This window comes from Typopeltis vanoorti, chromosome 3 (assembly GCF_054136105.1).
Source record: "Typopeltis vanoorti isolate ZY-2024b chromosome 3, IOZ_Tvanoo_1.0, whole genome shotgun sequence".
NCBI lineage: Eukaryota > Metazoa > Arthropoda > Arachnida > Uropygi > Thelyphonidae > Typopeltis > Typopeltis vanoorti.
The window spans coordinates 139109871-139123226 of NC_143551.1; the positions used below are offsets into that span (position 1 = coordinate 139109871).

General features: G+C 35.7%; 1 protein-coding gene across 3 annotated transcripts in view; it reads left to right on the forward strand.

Moving 5' to 3' along the window:
• The window catches only part of LOC150108602 (tubulin polyglutamylase complex subunit 2), a 70763-nt gene that overhangs the window by 30470 nt on the left and 26937 nt on the right, over positions 1–13356 (forward strand). For 2 of the 3 annotated variants that reach the window (XM_090416050.1, XM_090416051.1), the window contains exon 5: positions 7980–8096. The exons of the other annotated variant lie outside the window; for it this stretch is intronic. In XM_090416050.1, coding sequence (XP_090272176.1) covers positions 7980–8096 — 117 coding nt within the window. The remainder of the gene's footprint in view (positions 1–7979; positions 8097–13356) is intronic. 3 annotated transcript variants of the gene reach the window in all.

The window sequence follows — 13356 nt, forward strand, 5'->3', positions numbered from 1 at the left end:
CTGGTGGTGGATTATGCATCTGTTAGAATCTCTTATTCCTAATTGGAATATAATAAATTTTGTTTATTTGTTTTGTTTTCTTTATTTTAACCTTCAACACATAATACGTCAGTGATAACATATTCTATGTTATCACTGATGGAAGCCAGAAAGTTTGAAACCTTTCTCTAATAGCGAGGCCTTAAAAATGTATTAATGAGCTCTTCTGAGTTTGTCTTGTATTATGATATTCACTGCATGTCAAAGGTTATAGAACATTCATGGTTGTTGCAGAGTTATAGAGCTATCATTGCCTATTTCTTTGCACTTTACATTTAAAGTAAATGAATCACTCAATTCCTCAGAATGAGATATAAATAATTCTTTGATGAGATTGACAATGATATTGGAGATCATTGTCAATCTCATCCAAACCCACTTCATACCCGATGTTGGCAATTTCCTCAACAACATTATCTATTTCATTTGAAAAGCCTCTAAAATCATTTGCACAGTGTGGAAAAATGTACTTCCAAACAGCTTTATTGCTTGCAGTAATTTCATTTGACTTTATGACTTTATAACCAGGCTGAAATTTCTCTGATTTTGTCAGAAAAGTCTTGGAAGGCATTCTTCTTATTATTACGTGACACCTCCAAGGAGTCCAAGGACTCATTGAGGGAGGGCACTACAGCTCTCTGTCTTCACCACTCAAATCTACCAACTACAGCAAACCGCATCAGCTATACCAATGACATCTATTGCCCACCACCACCACTAGTATTTTCACAGACAATTGCAAATATCCATGCCCACAGCAGGATTCGAACTTGCAGCCTTTTGGCTGGTGAGCAGATATGCTAACCACTCGACCAACCAGGCTGGCCAAAAAAAAAAAAGGTTTCATCGACATTCAATATTTATTGGTCGCAGCAGGCCTCTTCTTCCACAGTTTTCTTCAAAATCTCTGGATAATTTGTAGCCACCTCCTTATCTACACTTGCATCTTCACCTGTGATTTGAACATTATGTACGATATTTCATTTTTTGAAACACTCACAACACCCAGCACTAGTGTGGAATTCTTCTTTTCCATCATTGATAGCCCTTTCTTTCAAGGTTGCAAAGAGACTTAATGCTTTTGATTTAATAAGGTCAGTGCTTAGTGGGATCCATTTTTGGTTAAATCTTCGATCCATGTAGAAAGAAATCTCTCTAATTCAATAATACTTTGATTTCGTGTGGTCTGCATGCATGATGAACTTGAAGCAGCCTTACCTTTCTCTTTATATTCAGCAGCTTTGCTTACAATTGCTCTTATAGTTGATACATCCATTTTGTGTTCTTGTCCTATCTTTGCTCTGGACTCGCCTTGTTCATTTTTCTTTATTATTTCAAGTTTTTCTTCCACTTAGATTACTTTCTGAATTTTTTTCACACTATCATTTTTTTGCTCACTAATTCTTTTACTTATGATTAAAGGTGGGAAAATACTTTAAAATAAAAAAAGTAAGGAAAACAATTGCAAAGGAGGCATGAGATATGATCAGCAAAATGCTGTGTAATTAGCAGACAACATAAATTTTGGCAGTAAATTTGGAACATAGTGTACATGGAAATAGTGTAGTATGCCAAAAAACGACTTGTAAAATGTTTTAAATCAGTAACTTAATTATTTCATCCTAGTAAGTGATTTTTTAAAATAGCTAGCCATAAAAAATTGTATAGATAAAAAATTTTAAAATCTGTAATATTTATTATTAAGATGTATATAGGTACACTAATTGAATTTTAGATGTGCGTTAATTGTATTTGGGTACAGAAAAAAATTAACGCATTAATTGAGGGATTGCTGTACTTATAAATTCCTTTTCATCATAGAAGATCAGAATTAAGTGAAAGTGACTTTTGAGCTGAATATCTCATTATTCAACACCTTTTTGCATTTCTTACAAACTGAGGAATTTATTTGGTGTATTTTCACTCTGTTTTAAGTGAACACTTGTTGGAAGTTTTTCCACTTGGTTATACTATAAATTAAAGATACCAAGAAATCATATACTTGGTTTAATCCTTTATCAAAATGTAAGCAAACAAAGTTTGTCCATGAAGTATTTTCGGGACTGGGGCAAATGGTATATAGAAGCTAATGACTTCAGATCACTTGCCTTAGTATCCTATAATGCAAAGCACATATCCTTACAGACATGAATGCATTATTTCAACCTTAGTATCACCTCTGGGTCTGGCTCCCACTGATGAGACCTTGATAAAGGTTGAAACTGGTCTGGATAGTGACCCTTCCCATAATGCATAGCATTATACATGTTTGCAAGGATATGTGCTTTGCTTTATGGGATAGTAAGGCAAGTAATTTGAAGTCATTAGCTTCTATATACAAGTTGTCCCAGTCCTGAAAATACTTCAGGGTCAAACTTTGTTTGCTTACACTTGGATAAAGGATTAAACCAAGTATATAATTCTTGGTATCTTTAATTTATTTCAAGTGAACAAGTGATTTGAAGTCATTAGCTTCTATATACAAGTTGTCCCAGTCCTGAAAATACTTCAGGGTCAAACTTTGTTTGCTTACACTTGGATAAAGGATTAAACCAAGTATATAATTCTTGGTATCTTTAATTTATTTCAAGTGAACAAGTGATTTGAGGTCATTAGCTTCTATATACGAGTTGTCCCAGTCCTGAAAATACTTCAGGGTCAAACTTTGTTTGCTCACACTTGGATAAAGGATTAAACCAAGTATATAATTCTTGTTTTCTGAAAACAAGTCTGAAAACAAACCCCAACTCAACATCACCAAAGTTAAAGATCGGTACTATCAACGTAAGAAGCCTGAATGGCAAAGAAATGGAGCTAGCTGAGGAATTAGATAAATACCAGATTGACATAATAGGGGTAACTGAAACAAAAAAGACCAAAACTGGTGAGATCTTTCTGAGCAATGAATACAAAATGTTATATTCAGGCAATGACAATCGAGGAAAATAAGGAGTAGCAATAGTATTCAACACAAAATACGAGGCTAATCTTCTTGAATGACAGTCAGTCTCAAGTAGAATAATGTGGGCAAATATGAGAATGGGGAACTGGACAATGAGACTTATTTGTGCCTATGGTCCCACAGAAGGTTCTACTAAGGTAGAAGTGGAGGAATTTTTTGAGGCTTTTTCTAAAGCCTCAAAAAGTTGAGGCTCAAAAAAAACAAGGAAAAGTTGGTCCTTGTTGGGGATCTAAATAGCAGAGTAGGAAATGATTGTGAGGCATACAAAAATATTTTGGGAAAATTTGGAGAAAAGAGCAAAGCTAATAATAATGGCAAATATCTGTTGGATTTCTGCTCAGGACATGGACTGGTTATTACTAACACCATGTTCCAACATAAAAATGTACACAAATTCACATGGAGAGAAGAGGCTAGGAATAAGAAAAGTCTCATCGACTATGTTATTGTTGATAGTGATGTTTTCTCCCTAGTGCAGGACACCAGAGTGTACAGAGGATTTGAAATTGGAAGTGATCACTATTTAGTCTTGAGCAGGATAAAATTGAATTTCATATTGAAAAGAATAACATGTAAGAAAGTTTTAAAGCGAATAAAAGTTGAGCAGCTCTCAGATGTGAACTGTAGACTAAAATACAGAAAGATTATTGAAAAGAAAATGAAAGAGTTTGAGAACAGGAATCAAACCTTGGAGATTCAGTGGCAAACTCTGAAGAAAACATTGATTGATTCTGCCATAGAGGCATGTGGTGAGGTTGTGTGCAAGGATAAATAAATCAGAACTCCCTGGAGGACAAAGGAAGTTAAAGAGGCAGTGAAGGAAAAGAAGAAAGCATATCAAAAGTTCCTGGCAAATAATTCAGCTTTTACTCTTATAGAATACAGAGACAAATATAAGAAAGCTAAACAGTGTGTAAAACTAGCTAAACAAAAGTCATGGGAGGACTTTGGCAAGAATATAGAAAATAAATATCAAGAAGGTGGCAAAATATTCTGGAGGTTGTTGAAGAAGCTTAGGAATGGAGGAAAGAGTGCTGTAAAAGGAGTTAGAGATGATAAAAGTGACATGAAAACAGGAGAAAAAGAAATCCTTGAAGTATGGAGTAATTACTTTGAAAAACTGCTAAATGAAACAAGCAGTGATGACAGCACAGTGATAAAAAACACTAACCAGGCATGAAGTCAGGAATACATATCCATACTTGAAGTAGAAAAAGCCATCAAAGGCTTGAAATGCAGAAAGGCAGCAGGAGTAGATGATATTCGACCAGAAATGCTGAAGTATGGTGGTATGAGTCTCACAGTGGCTGCACTGCATAGTTCAGAAAGCCTGGGCAGAGGGATGAATTCCCAATGATTGGAGTAGAGCTCTCATAGTACCCATATATAAAAAGGGAAATAAAACTAAATGTGAGAATTACAGAGGTATTTCCCTAATGAGTGTTCCTGGCAAGATCTATGCAAGTATACTTGAGAAACGGTTGAGAAGAATTGTGGAAAAAAAAGCTGGGTGAAGAACAAGCTGGATTCAGTCCAAATAGAGGCTGTCAGGATCAGATCTTCACTTTACGACAAATAGTCGAGAAAGCATGGTAATATAACAGAGATCTGTATTTAAGTTTTGTCGATTTGGAAAATGCATATGACCAGGTGCCAAGAGAGAAGCCATTCAATATGCTGCAGTTATATGGTGTCAATGGGGCATTATATCAAGCAATACTTAGTCTTTATTTGAGTTGTAAGTCAGCAGTTAGAATTGAAGGAAGTACAGGAAGATGGTTTAATGTTAAATCTGGTGTGAGACAAGGATGTACATTATCCCCTCTGTTATTCATTATCTATATGGATCACATTATGAAGGAATGTGGTATTAAACCTGATATCAAAATTGGAGATGTTAATGTCAGCTCTTTTCTTTATGCAGATGATGTTATACTTCTAAATAAATCCGCTACAAGTTTGCAAGATTCTCTGACCAAATTGAATAGCTGTTGTAATAGATATGGTATGAAGGTCAGCAATAAAAAGACAAAGACAATGAAAATAGGTAGAATCATGGAAAATGTCAACTGTGTTGTGAATGGAGAACCTGTGGAACAAGTAAAACATTTCAGCTACTTAGGCACGATTTTTACTGAAGATGGTAAATTAAATATGGAAAAAGCTGGTATGGTGGGAAGTCAATTGAATAAATTCATATGGAATAAGAGAGAAATTAGTCGGAACACTAAATTAGCTGTATACAAGACAGTGTTCAAACCAGTTTTAACTTACGGATCTGAGAGCTGGGTCAGAAGTAAAACACTTGACCAAAGACTAGAGACTGCAGATATGAGAGTCCTGAGAAAGATTAGAGGCATGAACAGGTGGCATCAATGGCAATATCATATTAAAAACGAGGATATTAGGAAATAACTTGACATTGTCTGCATCCAGGAATGCGTTAGCAGAGCTAATCTCAGGTGGTATGGTCACTTAAACAGAATGGGGGAGGAAAGATTAGCAAAACAAGTGTTCTCTGCCAGGTTGGCAGCAAAACAACCCAGAGGAAGACCAATATATAGGTGGATTGATATGGTACAAAGTGCCTTAGATGATAGAAATAAAGATCTGATAATGTTGGAGTCCTTGACAAGTAACAGACTGATTTGGAGGAAAATTATAGATAGGAAGTTAGTAATGATGTAATTTTTTTCATGTAGTACTATCATATCCTGTACACCCCTTGAGGGTACATGGCAGGAATTTGATGATGATGATGATATAATTCTTGGTATATTTAATTTATTTTAAGTGAACAATTAGAACATGTAGGTTTTTTTGGGGGGATATATGTTTTAAAAGTGTGTGGCATTTTATTGTAATTTTATTCTAGTTTGGTTGCTCCCATACTTCAGTTAATTCAGTTTTATAAACTCAAGTTATAGTATGTGTGCTTATTACTAAAAATGAAAACTGTTTTACAAATCTTATTATGTTTAATACATCAGTTTGAGAAAATTTATTGATATATACAATCAGTAGCTACTTGGTTAGGAACCATGTTATGCACTTGCTATTATTGATTTCTCTGATATGACATTGCCATATAATTATCATTATGTATAAAAGGTTACACAATTTTGAAATAGTAGTTTATGGGAGTATTTTTGAATGAAGGATGAGTAAAAGTAATGATTTATCATATTTTGAATGCAGCATGATTGTAAATGCTAGGGAAGTACAAAGGTGGTCTGAAAAGTTCTCGGCCTCAAAAACATTTCAGTTCTCAAGGATTTGTTTTATACAGCTTTTTGAAGTATCGTGTGGTTATAAAATTCTTTGTAAAAGAATGTTTAATGTCAAAAGAAATTCATACGAAGTTCATAAAAGCTTAGGCACTCCTCTCTTTCATTTTCGACAATTAAGAAATAGGCTGCTGAGTTTAAACTTGGCCGTACCAACCTTGAAGATGATCAATGTGAAGGACGTCCAAAAAGTGTAACAACACCAAAAATCATTGATCAAGTGCACGATATGATATTGGATGACCGGCGAGTCAAAGTGCATGAAATTGCTGAGACTATAGGCATTTCAAAAGAATGTGTAGGATATATTTTGCAGGAAGAATTGCATATAAAAAAGTTTTGCGTAAGATGGGTGCTGCACTTGCTCACAGCAGATCAAAAATGCACTCGCATGAAAATCTCTGAACAGTGCTTGAATTGTTTTAACAAGAATAAAAACTGATTTTGTATGTTGATTTATTACTATGTACAAGACTTGGATTCACCAGTACACACCAGAATCCAAACAGCAGTCAAAACAGTGGACAGAAGCCGGTTGTTCAGTGCCAAAGAAGACAAAGTTGGTTCCATCAGCAGGAAAGGTAATGGCATCGGTGTTTTGGGATGCTAAAGGCATTTTGTTTATTAATTATCTTGAAAAGGATAAAACAATAACCGGGGAATATTATTCCGATCTTTTAACCAGACTAGAAGAAAAAAATCATCTTTCATCAGGACAATGCACCTGCCACAAAAGTGTTTTGGCAATGGGAATATTAAGGGATCTGCACTATGAATTGTTGGAACATCCACCCTATTTCCCAGATTTGACTCCCTCTGACTTCTATCTCTTCGCAATACTAAAACTGTTCCTCGCTGGTCAGCAATTTTCTTCGAATCAAGAGATGATTGCAGCTGTAGAGGGGTATATTACAGATCTTAATAATAGTGCTGGAGCATCGCTGGAATAAATGTATTAGTCTTAAGGGAGATTATGTTGAAAAATAAAAATAATTTTTAAATTATAAATTCGTTTTTCCATTGTCAGGCCTAGAACTTTTCAGTAGACAGAAGCCCTCATATATGCCAGTGTTAGACAAACAACAGCCCTGATCGAGTGTTCACAAACAGTGGTATCAAGGATTTGTGAGATATAATTCATAAGCGGTCAACTGTGAAACATACATAACTAGGTAACATCAACTGATTGATATTGTAAGTCAAAGGAGGATGACTCTCCATGCATCACCTATATCAGCATAAAACAGTAAACCATGCTTGTAGTGAACAGAAGAACACCAAAACTGGTGACTAGAAAAAGGTTCTCTGGTTATGCCATGTGCTAGGGAAAATATGCTTTACTACCAAAGGTCATGTAAAGGTCTGAGGAATGTTTTTCTGATATGCAGACCAAGTAAGTTGCTTTATCTGACTCCTTCTGCTTCATTGTCTGCAGTGTCCTGGTCTGAATTCACATTGAACATTTATGGGCTGATGTAAAATAAATAGACAGATACTTAGCCTCTTCTGTTCTACATTTAATATATGCTAGCCTGTCTTCATTTGCTAATATTTCTCCAGAAATATTGACACTAATTCAGTACCAAGGCAAACTGGTAGTCTTGAAAGCTCAATGAACATTTATAATAATACTAGTCAGGTATTCCTAATAAAGAAGTTACTGAGTGTATATCTGTGTATGTATTTTGCAGAGTCAGCAGATTTAGATATTCCACCAAAACCAAGGTTCAGAAAGAAATGCCAGGCTTTCTTACTGGATAATTGTCAAGGAAGTGGAAAAGTGTGTCTTGTTTATCAGTCACAGCAAGGTGATTTAATTTGCTTTTGCTTTGCATTTAATAATTATTACATAATGCAGTTTGTCATGTACAAACAAAAACAAAAAAATCTGGAAAGAATTCCTGTCAAACACAAATGTGCTTATTTTGAATAATAGTATAGTTACTTCAGTCAAATAGATATGATTCACTTCTTCCTGGTATGTTTCTAAATTCTGAAAGCTATACCTATGTTTTAAAAGTTTCTCACCTCACTGTTCTCTTGACTATCTGAAGGATATGATCATTACTACCTTGAACATGCCTTTCATAAGTGGCATTGTCAGTCACAGAAGAAGAAGAAGAATTCTGTCACCAAACCCCTAAGTATTTTGTACACCTGAATGTATCCATGACACACACACACACACACACACTTATTTTTAGGACCAGCTTCTGATGTGTTCAACACATACATTGAGACAGTTCTCATCATAAGAGAGAGAGAGAGAGAGAGAGTAACCAAGATCTAAGGCTCAGGCTTAGATCTTGGTTGCTGTCAAGCACACTTTGTTATTATCTGCTTCCATACTACAGTATGTAATCATCATAATTGAATTTCTGATGTGTACCCTTAAGAGGTGTGCAGGATACTATGATAGTACTACATGAAAAGTTTATATCATTACTAACTTGCTATCTGTAATTTTCCTCCATGTTATCTATTATTTGTCAGGATCAATATTCTTTGATTTTTCAGTCTTCTAAACCATTTCTTACTGCATCAACCCACCTAGATCTTGGACTTCATGTGGATCATATTTACTACCATCTTGTTTTTCTAACCCTTCCTTTTCTTCCTAAGTGACCATACCACCTGAGATTAGCTTCACTCACATATTCCTGGATACTAAATTATAATGTCAGATTCCTTCCTAATATCTTCATTTTTAATATGATCTACTATTGATGCAATCTATTCACTCCTAATTTTTCTCAGAACTCTCATATCAATTGTTTCCATTCTTTGATCAGATGCTTAATTTCTAAACACAGCACTCAGATCCAGAAGTTAAAACTGAACACTATCTTGTTTAGGAGCTGCTTTAGTAATTAATTAATTTCTCTCTTATTCCACATAAATTTATTCATTTCATTTCTTGTCATACTATAGTTGCTAATTCTGTTATCTATTTCATATTTAATTTGGTGGCTAAATATTTTATCTGTTTACAGGTTTCCTGGATGCAGCTGACATTTTTAATATTCCTGGTTTTTTCAGTCTTTTTATTGCTGATTTTCATAATTTGTTTGTTACAGCAGTTATTCATTTTAGTCAAGTAATACTGAAGACTTATCCTGGATTTATTTAACAGCATAACATCATCTGCATAAAGTAAAGAGCTGAGTTGAATATTTCCAGGTTTGATATCAGGCCCATCACCACTTTCATCACCTTCATAATGTGATCCATATATAATGATGAATAATAATGGAGATAATATGAATCCTTGTTCTGATTTTAAATCAAACCACTTCTTATACTTGCTTCATTTCTAACTGCTGATTTATATCTCATGTAGAGATTATGCATTGCTCACTATGATGCTCCATTTCTTTTTCTTCTTCCTGTTGTTGTTATCATTATTATTCAGTGTTCCATGGAGTTATAAGACTCATCATGGGAGGCCTATCTTAGACAACAAAAAGCATTATATCACTACTGTATTATTATTAACATCTGACCTCCATGGAGCCAGAGACTTATTGTGGGAGTTACACAAAGTTCATCCAACCATGATTCAGTGTATCTACATTCACAATGCACTCAGGCAATGCATTCCACTCACCAACCACTCTCCATGCAAAGAACCTTCTCCTCACTCCTCTGTTCACACCTTCTTATACAGTTTACAGTGATAGCCGCTTGTTCTACCCTCCTATCCCATTCTATGAAAAATCTCTTCCATGTCAACCTAATAACTCCTGACTAGCTTATGTTTCAATCATATCCCCCTCCCTCTCCTCCTATTCATGAGGCTTTGCAATTTGCATTCTCTCAATCTGTCCTCATACTCCACATTCCAAAGATCACTGACCACTTTTGTGAATCTTCTCTATATCCTTTCTAACATATCCTTGCCACCATGAAAAAAACCTGGTGACCAAATCTGTGCACAATAATCCATATAAGGCCTGATCAAGGCCTTATACAATGGCATCATAACCTCTTTTTTTTCTGCATGTCCTCCTCATCATTGCCATTATCCAATGTGATGTCTTCACAACTTGTGCATTGTGGTCCCTGAATTTCAGGTCCTTGTCCATCACCACTCCTAAATCTTTCATCTCTTCTACTTCCTTTAAAGTTTCCCCATGAAGTATGCTTTGCATCCCATCATTGAATACAAAATTAATGAAAGAAAACTCACGCTAAGTTGTATAAGTTATTAAGAGTTATCCCATCATTGCTTACCAAATCTCAAAAACGTAACTTTGCAACATAAAACTGATGGTTCCACTTACCTGCCCATTCATGCAATCTATTCAAGTCCTCCTGTAAGGCCATAACATCTGCTTGATGCTGCATTGCTCTCCCCAAATTTGCATCATCTACAAACAGCTGCATATCACCAGGTAAACCCATCCCAATATCATTAATATGCAAATTGAACAACAAGGATCCCAAAATCGACTTTCCTCTTTCAGAATACTGCACCCCCATATACAACTTTCTGATAACTATCAAAAGCTTTTGAAAAATCTAAGTATACTACTGTAAATGTGTCTCCCTTGTCCAAGACATTTGTTGCCTTGTTATAGTACATATGTAGGTTAGTGAAATATGATCTCTCCTTAACAAACCCATGCTGACAGCCACAGAGAATACTGCTGTTATCAACCCATTTCTGTATCCTAGTTCTCACCAATCTCTCTCTAGTACCTTCACCACAACTCTAGATATACAGATTGGCCTATAATTTGTAGCTATAGCCTTATCGCCACCTTTATGCCCTGGAATAATTTTACCTTCTTTCCACTCTCTTGGAAACCAGTACTGTTGTACGACTCTACTGTTGTAAACAGGCATGCCAGTACTATGCCAGTTCCCATTTGTCAACTTGTTATAGTACATAAGTACTGTCGGACCACAGATGCGAAACCCCTCAACATTTCTGTGCATGGCAGAAGAAGGCAAATCCATTCCGATAATAGGGTAATCAATGATGAGTGTTTATTATTATATATTGGAAAATTAGCTTTACTTTTATGAAAATTCTAGTTTTTAAAGTGGTGACTATTTTGCTTAGACAACAGTTGTTACTGTTTTGCTTGGAAACTTTGCATGGTAACTATTTTGCTTGGAAACTTTGCATGGTAACTATTTTGCTTGGAATGCATTGCCTGATAGAGTGGTGAGAGCGAGAATGGTGAATGCATTTAAGGAGTGGTATGATAGACTTTGTGTTTCCTAGGAGGGACCTCCCTCGATGAGTCTTGATAGATTTGTGTTTCTTAGAAAGGACCTCCCACGTTGAGTCTTTTGACTCCATGGAGGCCTGAATAATAATAATAACAGTTGGAAAATTTTATGTATAAAGTATGTGATTTCACATGTTGGTGATGAATTTATAGATCATCTTATTCCTTTCTCCCCTTCACGATGAATTGACTCTTCTTGGCACTGTGCCAGCCAGGGTTCGCGTATGTGTGATTGGACAGTAAGTTGGTAAAACATGATCGCCCATTTTCTTAAGACACTTGGTGATATGTCATCAAATCCTATTGCCTTATTAACATCAAGGTTATTTATTTCCTCAAATACCGACTACTCACTCACAATCAAACCATCCTCTGTACTCAAATTTCTCATGATTTCACCGTGATGAGGATAAGACGCTGTTATAAATTGATCACTGAATACCTCAACGGTGTCTACTGCAGCGGTTACCATTCTACCATTTTCATCCTTTAAGATCATCTCACCATAATTACCCTTCCTTCTATTTGCCACATATCTAAAACACTCTATTGTTTTTCTTTGCCTGATTTGCTAATTTCTGCTCATACTGCACTTTTGTTGTCTTTACTGAGTCATTCTCCTGGGTTGTTCTTTATACTTTTCATGTAACTGATTATTATCATCATTCATCTTGTACTGCCTCCAAAGTACCTTCTTCTTCCAAATTTCATGCTTAAGCTCCTCATTCATCCATTTTACACCTATTTTATTCAGCCTTTTGACTGTAATACATTCACACATTGATGCGAGTGTGTTTTTCTTTGTCAGTTCCCAAGCAAGATTTATTCCCTTACCGCTCAACTCCTCATTCTATATTATAGCTCCAACCCGTCTCCTAAGCTTAGCATAATCACCAGCCTTGTACTTTCACATATATCCTTTCCTTACAGAAGTCTGCACATGGCTAACCACAACCCAGGTGATCACAATACAATACTATATATCATCATCACAAACCATGGGCCCATTGACCATTGGTGTCTGATGCTTCCTTCACTGTCTTCTTCCACCTTTCTTTGTACAGTGTCACAGTTTCTGTAAACCCATTCCACACCAGTCCTTTATGTCATCTATCCATTCTCTGTATGGTCTACCTCTTCTGTTTACAGAAGAGGTAAAAAGACCATAATACCAAATATGAATGTCTTTATCTTCCGGTCCTCACTCATTCTTCAGATGCATCCAAATAATTGTAGCTTCCATTGCATAATCTTTTGCATTAGATTCTCCTTTGGTTGTATCTTCCGATAGAGCTCTTCCTTTGGGATTTTTTGTACCCATCCTATTCTTAGAATCTTCCTGTAACAAGTTTTTTCAAAAGACAAAATTCTTTTTCTTGATTCCTTATTTATTACCCACGTTTCAGATCCATACAATACACCACTAGAGATGCATGATTCCAGTACTCTTAGTTTTGTTTGCAGGCTGATCACTTTACTTTTCCAGATGTTATCCATGGCTTTCAAATTTGTTCTTCCCTTTGCAATCCTGATCTTTATTTCTTTTTTACAGTCCAAATCATATGTCATTTTACTTCCCAAATATTGGAAATTACTTCCCAAATGTTGTTGTTCCTCTGTATCGAGCCTTGATAAGACCCCATCTGGACTATGTGCCCAGTTATGGGCACCAAGATTTCTTCGTGATGGGAGGAAGTGGAGAGGATCCAGAGACGAGTGACCAAGATGATAGCAGGTCTGTGGAATGAACCTTGTGAGAATAGGTTGAAGATTTGTGGGTTGAAGAGATTGGATGATAGGCAAAGGAGGGGGTGATATGATTGAGACA